General features: G+C 45.7%; 1 protein-coding gene across 1 annotated transcript in view; it reads left to right on the top strand.

Annotated features, from left to right (window-relative positions):
* Positions 1–22,539, top strand: part of HSF2BP (heat shock transcription factor 2 binding protein) — an 81,353-nt gene that overhangs the window by 20,874 nt on the left and 37,940 nt on the right. Inside the window, exons 4-6 of the mRNA XM_082654344.1 lie at positions 1,781–1,930; positions 3,576–3,708; positions 13,954–14,071. Coding sequence (XP_082510470.1) covers positions 1,781–1,930; positions 3,576–3,708; positions 13,954–14,071 — 401 coding nt within the window. The remainder of the gene's footprint in view (positions 1–1,780; positions 1,931–3,575; positions 3,709–13,953; positions 14,072–22,539) is intronic.

The raw sequence follows: 22,539 nt of genomic DNA, 5'->3' as shown, positions 1-22,539 counted from the left end.
AATGGAATTATTTTCTTTGAGTTCCTCTTGATATTATTGTACTGTTTGTGCAGCCCTGTGTCAGGGCGTTTCTGCCTGTAACCACCAAATGTGATCATAGAAGACAGTTCTGACGGTTACTCTCAACAGTTCCTGTTGATCTTAGAGAAGAGCCCCCGTAACCGGACTAATCAGAATGCAGCCTGCTTCAACTGTGAGAAAAGCCAGAATTCTGAAGGAGATGCTGTGATACAGTTTTTGCATATGTCACCTTGGCTTGAGTGGCTGAAGCGCAAATCTAGGAATCTAGGCAACTGTTGTGATGAAGCCAGATATTAGAAACCCAGAGTTAATAAATCATGTAAAGCAGTGTTAGCATGTGTCATAGGCTCAGTGACCACTTTTCTCCTAAAGTAAATGTGACTATATGGATGAAGGTGTATGAAGCTCTGATTACCAAATGCATTGTCCCCAGGTAGATATGAATGCCACCCTAGGCCATCTCATATGCTTTAACTTTGTGGGCTATTGAGCTAATTATACTTCGGTATAAATGAAGTTAGGTTTTTGTATTTTTTTTTTTAAGGCCATAGGCACGGTTACAGGAGAGGGATAGCTCTTTCTTTTTTAAAAAATTAATTAGTTTATTTTTGGCTGCATTGGGTCTTCGTTGCTGCGTGCAGGCTTTCTCTAGTTGCGGTGAGCGGGGGCTACTTTTCGTTGCGGTGCGCGGGCTTCTCATTACGGTGGCTTCTCTTGTTGCGGAGCACGGGCTCTAGGCATGCGGGCTCAGTAGTTGTGGCACGAGGGCTTAGTAGTTGTGGCTGGCGGGCTCTAGAGCGCAGGCTCAGTAGTTGTGGTACACGGGCTTAGCTGCTGTGCGGCACGTGGGATCTCCCTGGACCAGGGCTTGAACCCAGGTCCCCTGCGTTGGCAGGCAGATTCTTAGCCACTGTGCCACCAGGGAAGTACCAGGTTTTTGTATTTTTGAGTTTATCTATTATTAAGTAAGGAAATGCTCTCATCTTTTAAGGGAACTACAGGTAACAAGGAATAGTGAAACTGGTGTTGACAGTTGGGATGGGCAGGAAGCCCCACATCACCCAAGACCCACCTGAAGGTGAACCTTTAGGAGTGCTTGTGTGGTCGGAGGTGACATCAGCGGGACAGTTCGCTTGTTAAGAGCCCTGGCTTCAGAAGCCCAGTGCTGGTGGGAGGCTGAGAAATCTTGCCTGGCCTCCGTCTTCTTGTTCCGCTGGTGCTTAGCTTGCTGGTTCAGGGCACGCCAGGGAGGCCCTTCCTTCTCACTCCTCTCCTGCCTCTGCTCCTGTCTTTCCTGCCTGGTCTTGGCTGTGTCACATGGCATTTTTATAGTGGAGTGAGCCACTTGGCGGCGGCAGGCACCTTTATTAGAAATACTGCTCTATGTGGGGACCGCTGTGTTAGCTTGTTACTTTCTTCGGGTGTCCTAGTTGGTGCTGTCCTGGGTACAGCCACGTGGGACCTGAGATGCCTCATCATCCGTCTTACTTAAAAGAAGATGAATTCAAGTCTTTGGCAGTGTTTATAAACTCTAATGCGGTAGTATGTTCTTTTCTGTGGCTGTTATTTTTGCCTCTGAAGTTTTTGAAAAACTTATGCATTATGCCTCTCTAAGGGCTAGTTTACATTTACCAACTGTTTACTATATTCTATGTGCATTTCTTTTCTTTAAAAATACCTTTGAAAGAGGAAACACAATAGAGGGATTTTGAGGTTGAACGCTGTGCATTTTTCTGATTTTGTTTTGTTTCGATTTCAGGAGAAACTGGCTCTTCGACAGCAGCTGAATGAAGCAAAGCAGCAGCTCCTGCAGCAGGCAGAGTACTGCACGGGAATGGGCGCAGCGGCCTGCACCATTTTGTGGGGCGTCTCCAGCAGTGAGGAGGTGGTCAGAGCCATCCTGGGAGGAGTAAGCACGCCCGCGGGCCGTCAGGGCATTGTTGAGTCGTGCTTGTGCAACTTAGAGGACGCAGTGCAGCTATTAAGGCGCCTACAGACTAGATCCATTTCTTCTGTTCATCAGATAGTTTTGGAATACCATCTGTGTAGGGCCCACTGTAACTGGTCTCTGGGGGATATGTAAGATGAATGAAATAAGATCCCTTCTCTCCCAGAATCCGTATGGTGTTCGTGGAGATAGTTCCACTTCAGTATTATTACTTGACATTATATGCATTTAACAAAGTTTAAAGTGCTTTTACGTGTGTTATTCCAGGGGTAATATAATATTTAATTGCCTGAATGTTATATGTTAATAGCATGTGAGTGCACACAGACATCAAGAAACTTCACAGAGGAAGAGAGATTTTAAATGAACCTTGATCAACTTGCACAGGCAGCAGTGGCAGGAAGTGAAGAGGGTCCCTCAGGAGGGGAGAAGTAGAGCAGTCAGAGACCTGGAGTGAGACATAGGGACAGTGTGTGGGTCACCTGACACAGGGTGGGGGGTCAGTGTGGTTGATGATTTGTCCAGTGGGTGCTAGGACGGGATTCCTTAAGGCTTTTTGATTGAAAACGTGATAGGACAGGAGGGGAATGTGGGCAGCTCAACCTGACAGTGGGTGAGGATGGAGGGAGGGTGGGGTTGTGGGTGTGGAGACTGGCCAGGAAGACTACGTGGAAGGTGGAAGGCCGCCCCCCAATAGAATACGGGATGGGAAGTGGAGAGCTGTGTGGGTGAGGCAGGACTTGTGACAGGGTTGTGTCCATGGCAGAGAGGACAGAAGGAGCCCGGGAGGACTGTTATCCGACTCTGGGAGAATCGAGTGGTCCTGAATGGCAAACCATCCGTCGAGGCGGATGGTTGGTGGGAGGCCAGTAATATGTTACTCATCATTTGCAGAAATAAAAACAGTGGAGGGACTAAATGTATCTTAAAGTTTACTGAGCTTTCTTAAGGTATAACTTACGTGTCGTAAAATTCACTTATTTGTAAGTGTACGATTTAGTGCTTTCTAGCTAATTTTTGGAGGTGTGTAATCACCCCCCCAATCCAGTCTTAGGATATTGATATCACCCCGTGCAGTTCCCTTGTGACATGTGTAAGTGCATTGCTTTTCAAACTATTCCTTAGAACCCTGCCCCCGCCAAGGAAGTGCTTTCAAGGTTCTGGGAGCCAAGTAATGAAGACTGAAACTGTCAGATGAGCCTGTTGCTGTCTTTTACATGTTGTGGTTTCAGTTAAGATTTTATTTGAAAAACAATTTCTGCCAAAGGTTTGAAAACCTCTGGTTTCATGCCTAGAATAGAGAACATATTTTTCTACTATATTTCTAGTATGTTTTTGGGTGAATTCAACCCAGTACTTCTATCATTGTATAAATTTGAACTGTTTCCCTCATGTATTTTACTATATCAGTCTTCAGGGTAATTTTTCTACATGCCCCAAACTTCTTTTTTTCTGATTTCATTGGGAAGTTTTAATGAGGGAATAGATTTAAAAATATTGCTTCTGTAATTAAAACCAGAGTCTTTCCTCTGTGTCCTGCACTTTGAAAGTGTTTTCCTACTGGTATTTGTGAAAGGGTGTGACATTTCCATTTCTGAACTTTCAGGGTAAAGCTTTGAAGTTTTTCAACATCACTGGTCAAACAATGGAGAGTTTTGTGAAGTCACTGGATGGGGATGTCAAGGAGCTGGATTCTGATGAAAATCAGTTTGTTTTTGCTTTGGCTGGAATCGTAACAAGTGAGTAATTCTCTTCAAACGTAGTGACTTTCAGAAGTGAGTTCCAGAGCAGTGATCACAGTCGGGGTGTGTGTGCATAAACACCTCTCAGGAACATTTCAAATAGGCTCCTGCCCTGGAGAATCTGACTCGGTAAATTGGGGGTAGGGACCAGGTGTATGTTGTGGAACATCACTCCAGGTGATTCTGATAGGTATTGGTGAGTAGCAACGAGTAGTCTTAGGAGCACAGGGTGAGTTTGCACGTTCTGGTCAGTTCTCTACGTGGACAGAAGTCAAAACTGTAAGTTTAGCTACTTGTCGTTTGGAATCATCATCATTTACTAATGTCTAGCTAAAGTAAAAGCCTTAAGCAGAGCCTAAGTTAAACTCTGGCTGTTGTTTTGGTGTTGTAACTAAAGAATTCCAAAACCCTAAATTGTCTCTTTAGTAAAATTTTCCCAAAGATTATAGTTAGATAGAATTCTGTGGCAAAACTGCTGTAAAGGATAAAGCCAGATGGTTATATAACTAACACTAATATCCTCAAATAGTAGGAGGTGGTATATACTAGGGAGTATTGAGGCTTTTTGTTCTAAGTCAATGAAATAGTTAAATATAGAGCTATGACTTACTTTCTTACATTGCTTTTTCATCTCTGCTGTATGCTATGCTGTTCTCTGCTGTTAATGAGAGGGGAAATGTTACATTTCTTCATCTATTGAAACCCTCACGAAGTAGATCTCATGTAGATGATTTCCTCATAATCCCTTAGAAACTGGTGCTATTCTTCTGGGGCAGACGCTGAGACCTGGGCGGTGTTCAGCCAGTCCTGATTTAGCCCGGCACTTTATCCGCTGGAGGACTGCAGAATGCACTTTCATCATAGTGCCTTCAGCTGGTGGAGGCTTGCACTGCTCCACCTTTCAATATTCCTTTAAGGTCTCTTTTTTAGCAGAAGGTATTTGCAGATTTGATGGTTAGATGTTCTGCTGTTGGCAGGTGACCTCAAAGGTCTATGATGTGTGTGACTTTTCATTCTGCTGAGTTGTGAGTTTGAGCTGCTTGAATTGCCAGCCTGTTGCCCAGCAGACAAGCTCAACCTGGCTTTGTTTTTCCCTGCCTGGTCGTGGGCGTGTCCACATTCCCCTTACGCGCTGGTGAATCGTACGGGATGATTACGTACTATGTTCGTGCTGCTCTGCAGAGGCGTTGGGGCCTTATGTGTGTCAGATACCAAGACTCTGTCCCACGGGGAGTAGGCAGTACAGCAGACACCTTGGTTAGCCGTCAGATAGATCCTCTGCCTTCTAAAACAACGATTCTTCTTTTAAGTTTACCTATGGTAAACTCACCCATCACAGTTTTTTTCTCACCTTTTTGCAGTCCTGTGAGTTTTGACAAGTGCATGCAGTCATGTCACCACCACAGTGAAGACCTGGAACAGTTCCACTACCTCCGCCTCATCTCCCCATCTGCCCTCCCCTTCCTTTTGTAGCCAACCCCTCTGCCCGCCAGCAGCCCAGGCAGCTGCTCGCCTGGCAATTTGCTACACCTCTTAGCTGAGTTTTCTGGCTGGCTTATCTGGCCTCCAGCGCCTGCCCCAGGTGAGCAAGTGCTTGCCTCACAGCTCTCCTTGCAGCACCTGCCTTTTCTTATTTTTCATATCAGTTGGTTGACCTTCAGCCTCAACTCTGATGTGTTCGAGATAAGTTGTGATTTTTTGAATTATTTAAACTGCCCCTTTTAAAGAATGGAGGTGTAGCTCTTTTCAGTTTACTGTATGCTAAGCAAAAACTGGATGTCAAGGATTTGTTTAAACATTGAAATTATGAAATTTCTTACTCATCCATAGTCACTGTTCTTAATAATAGATTAAAATAGTATAAAGTGTCTGGATTTTCAGGCCCAGCTAGTCCACTTCCCAGGATGTAAATTCTCTGGACTTTATTTTCCTTATCTGCGAAGTGGAACAGTAATACCTGCTCTGACTACCTTACACATTTTGTGAATGTTACTGAGCTACGGTGAAGTGGTAACACATTGTAAACCAAGGTCCTGTTTGATATGGGGGTGCGATTGTTTCCAACAACTCTTTTGTAAAAACTTTATTTACTTATTTATTTATGGCTGCATTGGGTCTTTGTTGTTGGGTCTTCATTGCTGCGTACAGGCTTTCTCTAGTTGCGGTGAGTGGGGTCCGCTCTTCGTTGTGGTGCGCGGGCTTCTCATTGTGGTGGCTCCTCTTGTTGCAGAGCTCGGGCTGTAGGCACACAGGCTTCAGTAGTTGTGGCACACAGGCTCAGTAGTTGTGGCTCACGGGCTCTAGGGTGCAGGCTCAGTAGTTGTGGCGCACGGGCTTAGTTGCTCTGCCGCATGTGGGATCTTCCCAGTCCAGGGCTCGAACCCCTGTCCCCTGCGTTGGCAGGCGGATTCTTAGCCACTGTGCCACCAGGGAAGTCCCTCCAACAACTTTTATAAGTGGACAAATATAGAACTTAAAAGAAGATGGCAAATTATTATCACAGCCCTGTGAAGATTGACTTGCTTAGCTTGCAAGTGGAAAACTTATTTTTCGAACTACTTTTTGACTATTTGAAAGTCATAATTGCACTCGTTGCCTCTTAATTCTGGGTTTCTTCATTCAAACAATGTTAGATAATGATTACAGAATCAAAATTACCTTTTTTTTTTTTTCTTTTTTGCCACACTGCGTGGCTTGCAGGATCTTAGTTCCCCGACCAGGATGGAACCCAGACCCTGGCAGTGAAAGCACCGAGTCCTAACCACGGGACCGCCAGGGAACTCCCCCAGATTACTTCTTGATTGTTGATAATTTATGGCAGGACTGGATCCAGCTTATCTTTTGTGGACGTAACAGTCCCACAGAGTTGACAGCAGAGCGCCCTGGGTCAGCAAGCAGCACTGCTCCTGGCTCCTCCACCTCAGGGGAGCAGTGCGGAGGGTGGGCGGGATTGAGGCCCAGTGTCCAGTTCTGCTTCTACCACTGGCCAGCCCTGTGTTCTTGACTCTGACCCTCAGCTTCATCTTCTGAGAAAAGAGTCTTAGACCCCAGATGATGACTAAGGTCTGCCCCAGCCCTGGACTTGTGCGGCTGCTTTGAGAAAAGGGGGCCGTGAGACTTGCCTCCTGGATCAGGTGACAGGCTCTGAGCGGCAGTGGGTCTTTGGTGTGTGCCGTGTCATTGAGTTAATGTCCCTAGAGCAGAGCTTCTCGGCCTCGGCAGTAGAATTCTGTGTTATGGGGAGTGTTCTGTGCATTGTAGGAGTTCAGAAACATCCCTAGAATCTACCCGTTAGAGGCCAGAAGCAACCCCCAGTTGTGACAACTGAGAATGTCTCCAGATGTTGCCAGTTGTGTCCTGGTGGCAAAATCATCCTCCCTTGCTACTTGGAGACCACTGCCCTAGAGCACCGCCTTAACCCATCATGTACATAGACAGAAAGGTTTATGATACTCCTGGATGTTAGAGGTAATTGTTGAGAGAGATTTTGAGATTGCTGAAGGCTGTTTTGGCTTCTCTGTCCCCTGGGCATGCTTCTGGCATGTTTGATTTAGTCTAGTCGTATAACTGGTCTTGCCAATTCAGGAGAATTTGGTATCTGTCATCTACCATATCCAGTTAATCACAGAAATTCTCTTCATCGTCTGTCAGTGGTTTGTCTTGGATAATTTGGGTGACTGTGTAATCTTTCCTTAGATAATGCCCTTCCTTCAGTTGCCAGAGTATGGCCTAGATAATGAGCTGTTGTTTTGGCCAATTGGAGTGTTTCTTTGGAAGCTCATCTCCCTTCTTAGCAACCTCAGTGAGGAGATAAACACAGTCAGCCTTAGAGTTTTCCAGACTAATGGAATGTAAGAGGAGGTTATGTATGTGTTGGATCAGAAGGACCCCACAAAGAGCTCCACTGTATCCTTAAGATCTGGGATTAAGACTTGAAAGAAGCAGGATAGAACTTCAGTGAATCCCTGGGGACATGACTTTCAGGGTGAATTGTTGATTTTTCTAGGTGAAGGCAAGTAAATTGGCCAATTTTATAGAATGTGACACTAAAGAGACCTGAGCATTAATCTGTTCCTGTAGAGAAGCGGCTCCGGCAGGACGGAGAAGAGGAATTGTTCACGGATTTTGGACAAATCCACATCCTCAACCATTAGAGTTTTTTTTAAGCAGGTAGTATTAAGCGATTGTGGGGCTGGTACAAGGAATTACTAGTCCTTTTTCTATTAAGCTGGTCATTGGTGGCCTATGGCCTTCCGTGGCTTTAGCTCTAGAGAAGATGAGGTAAAGATGAGAAGAATCATCTGGAGTCTTTTGGCTTTTGCCCCAGTTGTTTAACTCTGTCCATAGAACCAGGATTCTGGGACTATAGTTAATTCTTTGGTTATTTCTTGAATCTTACATAGTATATGGGCAAATAATATTCAGATCGGCTCTAATTTGTGTATAGGAGAATTTTCTGGGACTTCTAAAAATTATCCTTCTGTAGTGCCTTTTCTTTATCTGTTCCATTTACAAAATAAACATCTGTCCATTAAACTTTGCAGGGGCTGTGTCCCAGAGAAGGGAGGAGTATCTTTCTGATAATGGTCTCAGAGTCACAGTTACAGGTTGGGAGAAGCAAAAGATGCTGGGAGTCTTTCTTTCCTGAGAGTGCAGTTGCATGTTAAGGGAAAGAATGTGAACAAATGGAAAGAACAGGAATTATGCTTGTAGATGAGCCGTAGGAAAGTTGGGGGTTCTGCTTGGAGCTGTTTCCTTCATAGTAGGTCAACAGGTGATAGCGTTTGGCTGGCAGTGGCACTCTGTCACCATAGGCCTTGCCCTTGATTTTTTTCTGTGACTGGGCCTCCTAACGGTCAGAGCATGCTCACTCCATGGTGGAAACTTATCCAGCCTGGCGAGGCAGGTTTGGCAGGTGAAAGCGCAAGGAGGTTATAAGAGGTATGGGAACACTTCCCGGGAGTCATGTTGACACTGCAGACTGACAGCAGCAAACAGGGAAGGACAGTAGACTCACCCCTCTCAGCTGGCCCTCAGGTTACAGGGTGTTTCTCTCTAGCCTGACTTCTCACCACAGAAGCCAGGTCACGTAAGTGGGAGAGAAACTGGCTTCTGGGAGCCACTTCCCAGCGGGACTGGGCATTCCCTCCAGCTCTAAGGGGGTTTCCATACATAGTGTACAGAGGCGGTTTCCAGACTGAGGTTACCCATGGCCTTTGGCCCACTCCCCCACCCTGACAGCCAAATCATTGACTTGATAAGAAAGTACCACAGCAAATGCAAAGAAACAAAAACCAAACAGTAAGTCAGTCACAGTATTCATAGAGGAAACTTTCTTATGTTTCTTTCAAAAAACGTGATGTAGTGTGAGTGCTTCAGAAGAGCAGTTTATAGAGAACAGGTCCAGGATGAGCAGTAGAGACTGAGTAATCCACTGAACATGACAGTCATATCCCCACTGTTATTATTACTATATTTACTTTTTAACAGCTTTATTGAGATAAAAATATACCATACAATTTGCCAACTTAAAGTATGTAATTTGATGGCTTTAGTACATTCATGTAATTGTGCGTCCATCTCCACAGTCAATGTTTAAACATTTTCATCACCCGAAGAGGAGCTCTGCTCACCTCAGCCATCGTTCCCCAATCCTGCCATTCTTCTAGCTGTAGGCAGCCAATCTACTTTCTGTATCTATAGATTCGCCTGTGCTGGACATTTCATATACTGGGACCATATAACATGGGGTCCTTTGTGACTGGCTTCTTTCATTTAGCATAGTGTTTTCAAGGTGTCCATGTCATAGCATGTACCAGTACTTCATTCCTTTCTATGGCTGAATAATATTCCATTGTTTGGCTATACCACATTTATCCATTCATCAATCGATGGACATTTGGGTTGTTTCTACTTTTTGGTTATTATAAATAATGATGCTGTGAAAATTTGTGTAAAAGTTTGTGTGTAGATATATGTTTTCATTTCTCTTGGCTGTACAGCTGGGAGTGGAATTGCTGGGTCGTATGATATGGCTTTTAGCATCTGGGGAACTGTCAGACCATTCTTTGACAGTGGCTGCACCGTTTTACATTCTCACCAGCAGTGCATGAGGCTTCTCCACATACTTGCCAACACTTTAAAGTTGTTTTTTGGTTATAGCCATCCCTAGTGGGTATGAAGTAGTACTTTGTCATGGTTTTGATTTGCATATCCCTGATGGCTAATGATATTGAGCATCTTTTCATGTATTCATTGGCCATTTGTGTATCTTCTTTGGAGAAATGTCTGTTCAAGTCCTTTGCCCATTTCAAAATTAAGTCATTTGAGGGACTTCCCTGGTGGTGCAGTGGGTAAGACTCCCCGCTCCCAATGCAGGGGGCCTGGGTTCAATTCCTGGTCAGGGAACTAGATCCCACATGCATGCTGCAACTAAGAGTTCACATGCCATAACTAAGGAGCCCGCGTGCTGCAACTAAGGAGCTGGTGAGCCGCAACTAAGGAGCCTGCGAGCTGCAAATAAGACCCAGTGCAACCAAATAAAAAGAAAAAAAATTGTCTGATACAGCCACTATGGAGAACAGTATGGAGGTTCCTTAAAAAACTAAAAACAGAACTACCATACGACCCAGCAATCCCACTACTGGGCGTATACCCTGAGAAAACCATAATTCAAAAAGAGTCATGTACCAAAGTGTTCATTGCAGCTCTATTTACAATAGCCAGGACATGGAAGCAACCTAAGTGTCCATTGACAGATGAATGGATAAAGAAGATGTGGCACATATATACAGTGGAATATTACTCAGCCATAAAAAGAAACGAAATTGAGTTATTTGTAGTGAGGTGGATGGACCTAGAGTCTGTCATACAGAGTGAAGTAAGTCAGAAAGAGAAAGACAAATACTGTATGCTAACACATATATATGGAATCTAAAAAAAAAAAAAATGGTCATGAAGAACCTAGGGGCAAGACGGGAGTAAAGACACAGATCTACTAGAGCATGGACTTGGGGACACGGGGAGGGGGAAGAGTAAGCTGTGACAAAGTGAGAGAGTGGCATGGACATATATACACTACCAAATGTAAAATAGATAGCTAGTGGGAAGCAGCCGCATAGCACAGGGAGATCAGCTCAGTGCTCTGTGACCGCCTGGAGGGGTGGGCTAGGGAGGGTGCGAGGGAGGGAGACGCAAGAGGGAGGAGATATGGGGACATATGTATATGTATAACTGATTCACTTTGTTATACAGCAGAAACTAACACACCATTGTAAAGCAGTTATACTCCGATAAAGATGGTAAAAAAATTGTCATTTGTCTTTTTATTATTGAGTTATAAGAGTTCTTTGTATATTCTAGATACCAGTCCCTTATCAGGCATATGATTTGCAAAACTTTTCTCATTCTGTAGTTGTCTTTTCACTTTCTTGATAGTGTCTTTTGAAGCAAAAAAGTTTTAATTTTTGATGATATCCAGTGTGTTTTTTCTATAGTTGCTTGTGTTTTTGTTGTCATATCTAAGAAACCATTGTCTAATTCAAAGACATGAAGATTTACTCCTGTGTTTTCTTCTAAGAGGTTTATAATTTTAGCTCATACATTTAGGTCTTTGATCTATTTTGAGTTAATTTTTATGTATGGTGTGAGGTAGGGGTCCAGTTTTTATTTCTTTGCATGTGAATATTCAGTTGTCCCAGCACCATTTGTTAAAAAGATTACTTTTTTATCCTTTCTCCATTCAATTGTCCTGATCCCCTTCTTGAAACTCAGTTGATCATAAATTTGAGTGTTTATTTCTGGTCTCTCAGTTCTACCATTGATCTGTATGACTGTCATTATGCCAGTACCTTATTATTATTTCTATTGTCGAAAATAAGACAGAATTGTTACAACCTAAAGCAAAACTATCAGACATAATCTGCCTCAGCTCTTTATATTTTTTATCAGCATACATAATTCACACTAGTTTCATTCCTTAAATTATATAATTACTATGGTAACTTCTAGAAATATTTATAAACTTTAAAGAAAAATGAACCTAGGGAAAAAAAAGTACATTTTAACAGAAAATTAAACCAGCAATCCTTTGTAGTCCTATGGTTGACTCATAAGCATCCCAGACAGACTGACAAATACTGGAGCTATCTGAGCAGGAATTTATTCACGTTTATTTTACTTCATAGTTTGCTTGGAATGCAGCATTGGCATTTGCTATTATAATACTGGATACATGATAGGGGACTTCAGTTACCAGTACATTTGTTGTGTTCTGTTGGGTGTTGTTGCCTGCTCAGATACAGGGTACTTTTTTTCTTCAGTGATATATTAGTGATGTTCCTGTTATCTGTTGCTAGGTAACAAACTGCCCCCAACCTTTGTCTTTAAACAACGGTAGTCATTTATTTTGCTCCGGAACCTGCAATTTTCTCAGGGCTTGGCAGCGAGGATTTGCTGCTACTCTGCTGTCTGGGGCCTCAGCTGGGGTGCCTCAAATTGCTGAGGGATGGAACAGCTGGGGGCTAGTGGGACATCTTCCTATCCTAGTGTAGTCCCAGGCCTCTCCAACTGTGTGCTTTTTCTGTAGTCTGCATCACGGCAGCCTCAGGAGAGTCAGATTTCTTTCCTAGCGACCCAGGGCTCCTAGAGCAAGTGGCGAGAGACGGAGGTGGAAGCTGCCAGGCTCTTTCTATCTTGCCTTGAAAGTCATGCAGCAGCTGCGCTGCATTCTGCTGGTCACACTGGAGTCTTAGGGCAGGAACAACCCAAGGTCTGCAAACAAGAGCCGTGGTTTGCTGGGATGTCGTCTCTGGAAACTACTAAAGTATGTAGCTAGAATGTATGTTTCACTGGGGAGTTCCCGTATGTAGTCATAACATGAAGAATGTCTTCCCCAAAAAACTACCTTAAAATGACTTTGAGTTTATGATGCCAAATGCTTCATTCCCCCCAAGTATTTCTTTAGTAAAACTAGAGTGTTTCCTATGGTAGAAAATAGAGTCATCAGGTTCAAATTCATTGAACACAGAAGGTTACATTTGTATCAGTTAAGGGTCCTGTCTTAGTAAAGTTATAGCTGTCATGAAATTATATACCAAATAGCACCAATGCAAGGAAAGAGGCAAAAAGTGCTGGAAGGACAAGCAGAAATGGGAAAAAAAATCTGTTAGGTTTAGGAAACTTTAATATATCTCTTTTGATCCTCCTCAGCTCAGATAAACAAAAATAAATAGGAATGTCCAGGATCTGATTTCATAAAGTTGTTCTGGTAGCATAGATGAAATTTTATATTCTGCCATTAGGTTACCGTTAATCAAAGCAGAACAAATCAGTGATAAAATTAATCTTCCATTCTCGATAGTTATTAGCAAACTAAAAATAGAAGAACCCTTCCTTAAACTTGTAGAGGATCTCTGCTGGAGATTCACTTAACTGTGAATTACTGGAAGCATTTCCACTGAAGTCAGGAGAACGAGGATGCTGCTGCCCTTCTTGTCTCCACCCTGGCCGGCTCATTTGGGTTAGAAATTTTAGTCACTTTGAATCATGCTTTATTGTTAGACCTAGCTAAAGAAAAATCTTACCGACACATACATAAATATTCTGGATCACTGACGTGTCCTCACGGGTATTTGGGAATGTGATGGAGCCAGTGTTATCTGCAGCGGTGTCCATGGGAGTCCGTGTAGTGACTTGGTCTGGTCCCCGTGCTGGTTCTGTGGGGCCTCAAGCATGAAGAAATGTGATACTTGCTGACCCACAGCAGGATGTACAATTTAGAAAAATTTCTTTTTGGAATCAGTTTTTGTATTCTCTCTTGACCTCATGATCTCAGTTTGGTATTCTGGTTTAGAGTCATTAGGATTTCACTCCCAGGGTTGAAAGTGGATTTTAGTGTCCTTGGTCCCAGATAGATAATCAGCCCCTACCTTCTGTTTGGACCCTGACAGCCCATAGCTGTTTAATCCAGTATTCTGGAGCCTGGTGTCCACTTGCTGTGCTGTGCTCAGGCTGCAGACGTATTTAGATCCAGTGCTCTGTTCCACTACTGAGGCATTTGCTAATCACAGCGGACGTCACTCACCGTTTTAGTAACGGCTGTGGTTGTCAGTTACCCTGTCTGGGCTGTTAGCTCTGTGGATAACCATTCTGTGTGTTCATTAAGTCTGCTAGGAGAAGGACAGCAACACATCCTCTATCTTGGACAGACTTTTGACGCTTTGTTTCATCTTTATGTTGCAGATGTAGCTGCCGTAGCAAGTGGTCGTGAATTCCTGGTTAACTCAAGTCGGGTGCTCTTGGACACCATACTGCAGCTTCTGGGAGACTTGAAGCCGGGACAGTGCACCAAACTCAAAGTGTACGGTGGATGATATTTAAAAGTTCATGTTTATTTACATAGTAGTTAGCATTTGCTGATTGGGCCCATTTTTCAAGCAAATGCACTTAATTTGACTATAGTTCTAAAAAATAGAAGAAACAAATTTCCCGGAGAATTAAGGGATACACTCTCTATTCAATACTATTTTAGGAAAATAATATAAACAAAAGGAATGTTCCCACCTTAGGGCAATCACTGAGTCCCAGATGCTATCATGGGTGAACTTCAGGGTGAACTTAGAATAGGTGATGGTTTTGACAGCACCCCACTTCCAGGAGCCAGAATCCGGACTTATTTTCCACTGGTGCTTAACAAATTACCACAAACTTATTGGCTGAAACAACACCTACTTCAAGGTCTGTAGGTCAGAGGTCTGAGTGGGCTGGGTTGGGCTACCTACAGGGTCTCAAGTGGCCCAAATCAAGGGTTGTCCAGGCAAGGCTCCTTTCCAGAGGCTCTGCACAAGAATCATTTCCACGTACATCCAGGTTGCTGGAAGAATCCAATTCCCTGCGTTGATAGGACTCTGGTCCCTGTTTCCTTGCTGGCTGTCAGGCGGGGCCACGTTTAGCTCCCAGGGCTGACTGAATCCCTTATCACGTAACCTCTCCCCATCTGCAAGTCACAACAGCTTGCCGAACCTTTCTTAGACTTCAGAACCTCTTGGATTTCCTCCTCTTTTGCCCGCCAGAGAAAACTCACTGTTTTTTTTTTGGTTTTTTTTTTGCGGTACATGGGCCTCTCACTGTTGTGGCCTCTCCCGTTGCGGAGCACAGGCTCCGGACGCGCAGGCTCAGCGGCCATGGCTCACGGGCCCAGCCGCTCCGCGGCACGTGGGATCTTCCCGGACCGGGGCACGAACCCGTGTCCCCTGCATCGGCAGGCGGACTCTCAACCACTGCGCCACCAGGGAAGCCCAGCTCAGTTTTTGATGGGGTCACGGGTTTATATTTGGCATAACTGGATAAACTCCCTTTTGATTAACTCAGAGTCAGCTGATTAGTAACCTTAATTGTATCTGCAGAGTCTCCTGCCTTGACCAGGCAACTTAATGTGACCAGGGTGTTATATATCGGTCTCGGGGATTAGGGCAGGAAACGTTGACCCATTTTAGGATTCTGCTACCACACCATTTATTTCAAGTGTTTGCTTTTAGTTCTTGAGCACTTCATTAAATAGCTTCTCTAAGTCTTTGTAAGATACTTCTCACATCTGTGTCATCTTGGCCTTGGAATCTCTTGGTTGTCTTGTCCCACGTGAGTTGGGATTTTTCCTGTTTCTTTGTAGGCTGAGTAATTTTTGGGTTGTACTGTGGACATTTGAATATTATGTTTTGAGACCCTGGGTCTTGCTTAAATCTTATGGGAGGTGTTGATGTTTTGTTTCAGCAGCGGTCAGCCTGGTTGGGTTCAGGTCACAAGTTCTGACCAGCCTTCTCTGTTTGTGGCTTCCATGTCAGTTCCATTTTTTTTTTTTTTTTTTTTGGCCATGTTGCACAGCTTTTGGGATCTCAGTTCCCTGACCGGGGATTGAACCCCGGCCACAGCAGTGAACGTGCTGAATCCTAACCACTAGGCCATCAGGGAACTCCTTTCAGTTCCATTTTTAAGAAGCTTTTGCAGTGCTGTTGCTGTGAGGCTGATCCCTCACCATCATCTCCTGATGCTCTGCCCCTCATGTATGTCCCTGTTTGGGACCTGGATGATAGTTGATATTTTAGTTTTCAGAGTCTTAGATATGCTGTTTATGATCAGATCCACACATGCATAGCTTGGGGTGAGGCCAGGAGTCTGTAGACGACCTTGTGGGGTCACATTCCTGAGACTTTTTTTTTTTTTTTTGCGGTACGCGGGCCTCTCACTGCTGTGGCCTCTCCCGTTGCGGAGCACAGGCTCCGGACGTGCAGGCTCAGCGGCCATGGCTCACGGGCCCAGCCGCTCCGCGGCATGTGGGATCTTCCTGGACCAGGGCACGAACCCATGTCCCCCGCATCAGCAGGCGGACTCTCAACCACTGCGCCACCAGGGAAGCCCAATGCTGAGGTTTTATATGCCCTGAGGTCACATGTTTCTGCAGCTAGGCCCAGTCCAGGGCAAGAAGCAGGAGTTCAGAGGATCACATTTCCTTTCCACAGAGTTTGAGTTACCCGAGGACTCCCATTGCCAGCACGGTCACTGCTGCGAGATCCCGCTGCTACTCCTCGAGCCTGAGCAGAGGGCTTCTCCTGGTGCTCTCTCTGTGTGGTTCGTGCCACCCTGGGTTTGGGGGCTGAGTGGTAAACTCTTGGTTTGGTGGTTCTTAAAATTCTGGTCTTCCTCCCAATCCACCTGCAGAGACGTTTACTTGCTTACTTGACAGTCTTCCATCTGACCCCCAAGCACAGCCGTGTGCAGGCTGTCAGCCTCAGACCCGTCTTGGGATCCCTGTGCAAAGCGGCCTGAGGCAGGTCTTGCCGCTCCGTTCTCTGTGGCCGCCTTCTGATACGCACACTGTATACCCACTTTCTCCATCTCTGCTAGCGTCCAGCCTGAGTCCTCCAGAGCTAGGACCCTTCCTGTACTGCAAGCAACCCTCCTGTTCCGTTTGGCCTCTCCACACCTTGACTATAGTTTGCCTTTTTCTTGGGGGTTTGGCTTTCCTCGCCACCTTCATGGTCAAAGGCTGCCCATTTTCAGCAGCTTGGGTGCCTCAGACCCAGAGATGGGGGTTTTTACAAATAATTATTTAGAGCAGTTGTAGCTTCACAACAAAACTGAGAGGAAGATGCAAAGATTTCCCATATACCCCTGTCCCCCCCCCTGCCCCCCATGCGTAGCCTTCCCTGTTATCACCATCACTCACCAGAATGGGACATTTTCTACCGAGGGTGAACCTACTTTGGCACGTCAGTCACCCAAAGACCATAGTTTACCTAAGAGTTTACTCTGGGTGTTGTCCATTCAGTGGATTTGGACAGATACATTATGACACACATTCATTATTACAACAGCATACAGAGGGCCCTGGGTTTATCATCACGTGGGTTTCCAGCCTCTGAGGTGGAGAGCCCGTCGTGGTCCTTAGACACATGCTCTCTTGCTCAGCTCCCTCCTCCCATCACTCCCCGAACCTCGCTGAGACTCCTGCTGCTTACTGCTTCTCTTTCCTCCATGGCCTCCCCTCCGTCCAGCTAACCTGGACCCTCACCACCATCTCCTGATGCTCTGACCTTGGACCGGCCATCCACCTTCTCCCTTCCTAGCTGTGGTGATGCTTGAGGAGAAGGTTTCAGATGCACAGAGTCATGCCGTTTCACCCTCACCTGGTCCTCAGTCCCCCTGGAACCCTCCTCTGCATCCTTATCGGTGCCACTTTCATCTCCACCGTGGCCGGGTCAGACTCAGACTCTCTCTGTGACTCCGGCCCCTGCGCTGCTCTTCAGCCCTCTGTGGGGCAGGGGCACTTATCCCAGCAGGTGGCTCTCCTTCCTGCTCCCCAGGGAGAGCCGAGGCCTGTGGGCCTGAGCTTTCTCGTCTCTCTGCCTCACTTGTGTATACCCTCTCACCCTCACTTTCTTCTCTCATGTGGCCTTTTGGGGTTTCCACCTCTGGCTTTGATTAGCTGTGCTTTTGATTAGTTGCCCTCTGGGATTTTGCTCAATTAGCTGTCATCTCTTGCTTAGGCATTTCCAAGTTCTCCCTTCCACTGGCTCCTTTTCAGCCGACTTTCTCCCAGCTGTGCTGTGATCACCTTCAGCGGCGCCCTAGGGTCCATATCAGAGCATTTCCAGCTCTGCTAGGATTTGGGTGGCTTTGGATTTTCCACGACATGACACATTTTCCCAGAATGAAGGGCTGGCTTATGTTGCCCTGTTCCTTTTGCTTCCCTTGAAGTCCCCATGGGCCCTTGGGGTTAGTGGCCCTTTATAACAGACTTGATTCTACCGAGGGGCCCCAGGGCCACCTCTTTGGTGACAAGTGGGGCATTGTTGTAACTTGGCCTCTGTGAGTTCTTTCAGGGTTATGTCTTCTCAGCCATTTAATTTCTCGATAGCTCCAGTTTATCTGCCTTTTTTTTGGAAGACCCTTTTTAAACTCTCCAAATCTAGACACTTCCAATATCTGGCCCTGAGGGCCTCTCAAGGTGCTTTCTGCTGCCAGCAGGAGGGCTGGGGTGCTGCTTGCTGTGGTGGTGTATCTTTTAAGCCTTGGCTTCCGTATCTTCAAGGGGATGACCTTCTTGCTACACCAACCAGGTCTGTGTTCTCTGTTGATAATTTTTAACATTCACATCAGCCTCTCAGGTGTCTGCTCCATATGGCCACTTGATAGGACTGTGGGCAACCCCAGGCCGGCCCTAGACCAGGCTCCGTCTGCCAAGGCTAGGGAAGTCAGTGCTGCCTGGCAGGGGCTCTTGTCCACCTCTTCTCTGTGCATTTCTTCTTACTTAGCCAGCACTCGGGGTGTGAAGTGTCCGGAGATTCCCCATCCTCACCAGCATCGGTCCTTTTCCTTCCACCTCCAGCCACGGGGCATCAGCCTGGCGCACAGAGCGTCTGGTACAGGCAGTTTCTGTGCGTGTCTGGGGTTGTACCCTGATCTTGGGATTCTGAGGGCCACCGGGTGTCGTGCTGGCCTTGAGCCTGGTATGATGGACCCTCAGAAACTCCTGGTTGTGGCTTGTTTCCCCACTGCTGTCGTGTGACACTGGTGTTGCCGTTCTCCTTGACGCTCAGTAAGAGCTGGACAAACACAATTTTTGTTTCTCATCGGAGATCTGGATTTCAGGAGTTAGGATTACTTCCAGCCTTTGAAGTTCTCCCTGGTTTCTTTTGCACTTAACTTTCTCATTAACTTTGTCTCATTGCCCATCCTTCATTAGGATTTTACCAGTCCTATTGACACAGGCCTGGGACAGGTAACCCACTTCTGCATACTTACTCCAGGGAAAGTTCTACCCATAAACCCCAGGACACGTGTGCAGAAATGTCATAGCAGCTGTGTTTGTTACAGCACGCACTAGGAACTGACCTAAACCTCTGTCAGCTGGAGAATAGAGAAATAAATTGTGATCAGTATGTTGGGACGCATCAGTGAAAATACGTTTGAGCTATGCAGATCAACACGGACAGACCTCTCGCGGTGGTGGGGAAGATTACTGCGGTATGCGCTGCTGATACAAGTGTGGAGGACAGGACCGTCAGGCTCTGCATATTTGCTGTAAAGGTACATGGAGATGCACACCTCTCTCCCATAGCAGATGAGATAGTGGTTCCCACCTGCCTGAAGTCTGAGTTCAGACGGAGTTCATGAAGGGGATTTGACTATGGTGAGGAGGTTTCTTTCTTCACCAGGGAGGTGGGTGTTGTGTTGTCTTTTTGTGTGTCTTCTCTGTTAAGTAGTAGATAAAAATTAATCTAAGGTACTTGGTTAGGGTTGCGTATGGTACATACAGACCACAGATTTTTAAGCTCTGACTTGACTGGGGAGGGGGCCCGAGTCTAAAACAAGCATGTTCACTGTCAGTTACTATATCCTCTTTAAAAATTGGTGGGGGGCTTCCCTGGTGGTGCAGTGGTTGAGAGTCCGCCTGCTGATGCAGGGGACACGGGTTCATGCCCCGGTCCGGGAAGATCCCACATGCCGCGGAGCGGCTGGGCCCGTGAGCCATGGCCGCTGAGCCTGCGCGTCCAGAGCCTGTGCTCCGCGACGGGAGAGGCCACAGCGGTGAGAGGCCCGCGTACCGCAAAAAAAAAAAAATTGGTGGGCCTCTAACTGCGAGTTTCCGTCCGTCATTTGGTCTGAAGTGTCTGACTGTATTGCTCTGCCAATTGCTTCTTTCTCATGTAACATGTGCAGTCTTCTCTAAGAATTGTATTACTCTTTGTTCCTTAAAATTACTTGATGGTGCTAATTTGGCTAATTTAGATTTTAGTCAGTTTTGGATGACTGATTTGTGGGTTTTGTTTCAGGTCAGTAGACATCACAAGTCATGCCTTTTGGTTTATTTTTATGGTTGGCTTGTTTTGAAGTACTGGGTGTGTTTATTCTTTGTTGCTTCTAGGTTACAAGTTATAATTTCTTTTACAAGGAAGAACAAGGTAGCTCACTCGCATCACCTTTACTTTGAGCACCTCAGCCTTGGACGTCAGACTGTCTGGGGGGTGGCTTTCTGACGTCTCACCAGGAGAGCCCGCTCAGCCTCCAGGCACAGGCCTCATGTATCTAGGTGGAGAGAGGGCCTCGTCATTCAAGGAGAGTTACTTGCGTAGCATTTTAAGTTTACTACTACCTTTATTTTAGCATTGCTTTCAGTCCTTCTATTATCAATGTCAGATGCCTCTCAAATTCTCAAGACTGCAGAGATGGGGAGATTGCTCTTTTGCAGCCCATGAATCCATTTATAATGTATCTTCTGCTTAGGTTCATGGTGGGAAGCAGAATTTACCTACTTTTTTGTCATTGGAAGAAACAAATGACTCCTAGTACTACAGTAGTTTGGGAAATGACATTTCCTTTTAATACTGAAGTAGCAGAATAGTGAATTGAATGGGCAGTCTCTTTTGACCTGACAGTTGGAACTTTGATACATTATTTACAGAGTGCTTTTTTTTTTTTTAAAGGGCATATGTTGAACTCATACTTTTTTTTTTTTAATTAATTAATTAATTAATTTATGGCTGTGTTGGGTCTTCATTTCTGTGCGAGGGCTTTCTCCAGTTGTGGCGAGCGGGGGCCACTCTTCATCACGGTGCGCGGGCCTCTCACTATCACGGCCTCTCCTGTTGCGGAGCACAGGCTCTAGATTCGCAGGCTCAGTAGTTGTGGCTCACGGGCCTAGTTGCTCTGCAGCACGTGGGATCTTCCCGGACCAGGGAACGAACCCGTGTCCCCTGCATCGGCAGGCAGCTTCTCAACCACTGCGCCACCAGGGAAGCGCTACAGAGTGCTTTTGGTTGGAGTAGAAATGTTGGAATAGGAAGTATTTGCGTAAGAAACAGGAAGTGGTTCAGGGTTTGTTGTTTGCTAAGTCGTGGTGTGACCTTGGAGGATTCTCTGGTCTTCAGAAAGATGTAGCCTGGCAGTAACACGAGGTCAGGTGGCACCATGGCCGTGCCAATTAGTTTTGTTCCATTTTAGCTTCTTTTTCTTTTTTTTGAATATTTATTTATTTATTTATTTATTTAGGCTGCGCCGGGTTTTAGTTGTGGCCCACGGAATCTTAGTTGCAGCATGTAGGATCTAGTTTCCCGACCACGGATCAAACCCGGGCCCCCTGCACTGGGAGCGCAGAGTCACCCATTGGACCACCAGGGAAGTCCCTCATTTTAGCTTCTTAATGTTGGCTGACTGTGACCAAATATGAAATTTTAGAGACATTTGTCAATCTGTGTTTTTGCCACCTCAAAGTTAAACAGCAGTCAATGAAGAATTTCAGCTAGACATATTACCTGGAGTTTGCCCCATATTTCAGTCATCACCCAGATATTAACTTTGCCTCTTAAGATCTAGAGAAGATTGGCTTATTTTCTTTTCATTATCTAAAGCAGGGGTTGGCAGGCTTTCCTCTAAAGGGCCACATAGAATATTTTAGGCTCTGTGGACCATGTGATCTCTGTTGCAGTGACTCACTCCTGCTGTTGTAGCCTGAAAGCAGCATAGGAAATACATTGAATTTTGAGGAATTCCAACTATCTGTGTTGGTGATCTGAACTTTTCTCTTCTTGAGATCTTGGATTAGAGATCTCAGAAAATTCTAGTTAATGTGTTGAATTTTCCTCATGAATATGACATTTGAACATCCCTTAATAACTCATTAAATGGTTACTAGTGCATAGATTTTGGATATCTGTAAGAATTGTCAGGAAAACTTGAAAGCATTTGTAATTTTGGCTCATTTTGTGGCCTGTGGCGAGGTTGAAAATCGTAATTGGAGACCTGGGCATTACTGTTCTCAAGGGCGCTAGTCTGGTGTTCTCTTCTTGGACGGCAGCATTGCCTTGACTTTGAAAATGCCCATGGAAATAGGAGGAGAGACAGACCATCTCCACACGCTGCGCTGCTGAGGCTCTCAATCGCTGGGAGCTGGTTCACTTTCCATGTTGAACCCGAGCGCTTACCATGTCCCGGGTACTGTACCAGCCTATGTGTCTGTGAAGACACATCAGCCGTGGAGCTTGCTTTTGGCAAACAAAGCTTAGTGGGGAAACCAGCTATTTTTTTTTTTTTTTGTGGTACGCGGGCCTCTCACTGTTGCGGCCTCTCCCGTTGCGGAGCACAGGCTCCGGACGCGCAGGCTCAGCGGCCATGGCTCACGGGCCCAGCCGCTCCGCTGCATGTGGGATCCTCCCGGACCGGGGCACGAACCCGCGTCCCCTGCATCGGCAGGCGGACTCTCAACCGCTGAGCCACCAGGGAAGCCCGAAACCAGCTATTTTAACAGAAAACTGTAATAAACATTTTCCATGG

Source organism: Grampus griseus (assembly GCF_964374135.1).
Source record: "Grampus griseus genome assembly, chromosome: 5".
In the NCBI taxonomy this organism is placed as follows: Eukaryota; Metazoa; Chordata; class Mammalia; order Artiodactyla; family Delphinidae; genus Grampus; species Grampus griseus.
Note: the sequence above shows the minus strand (reverse complement) of the source record. Positions and strands in the feature narration are given on the sequence as shown.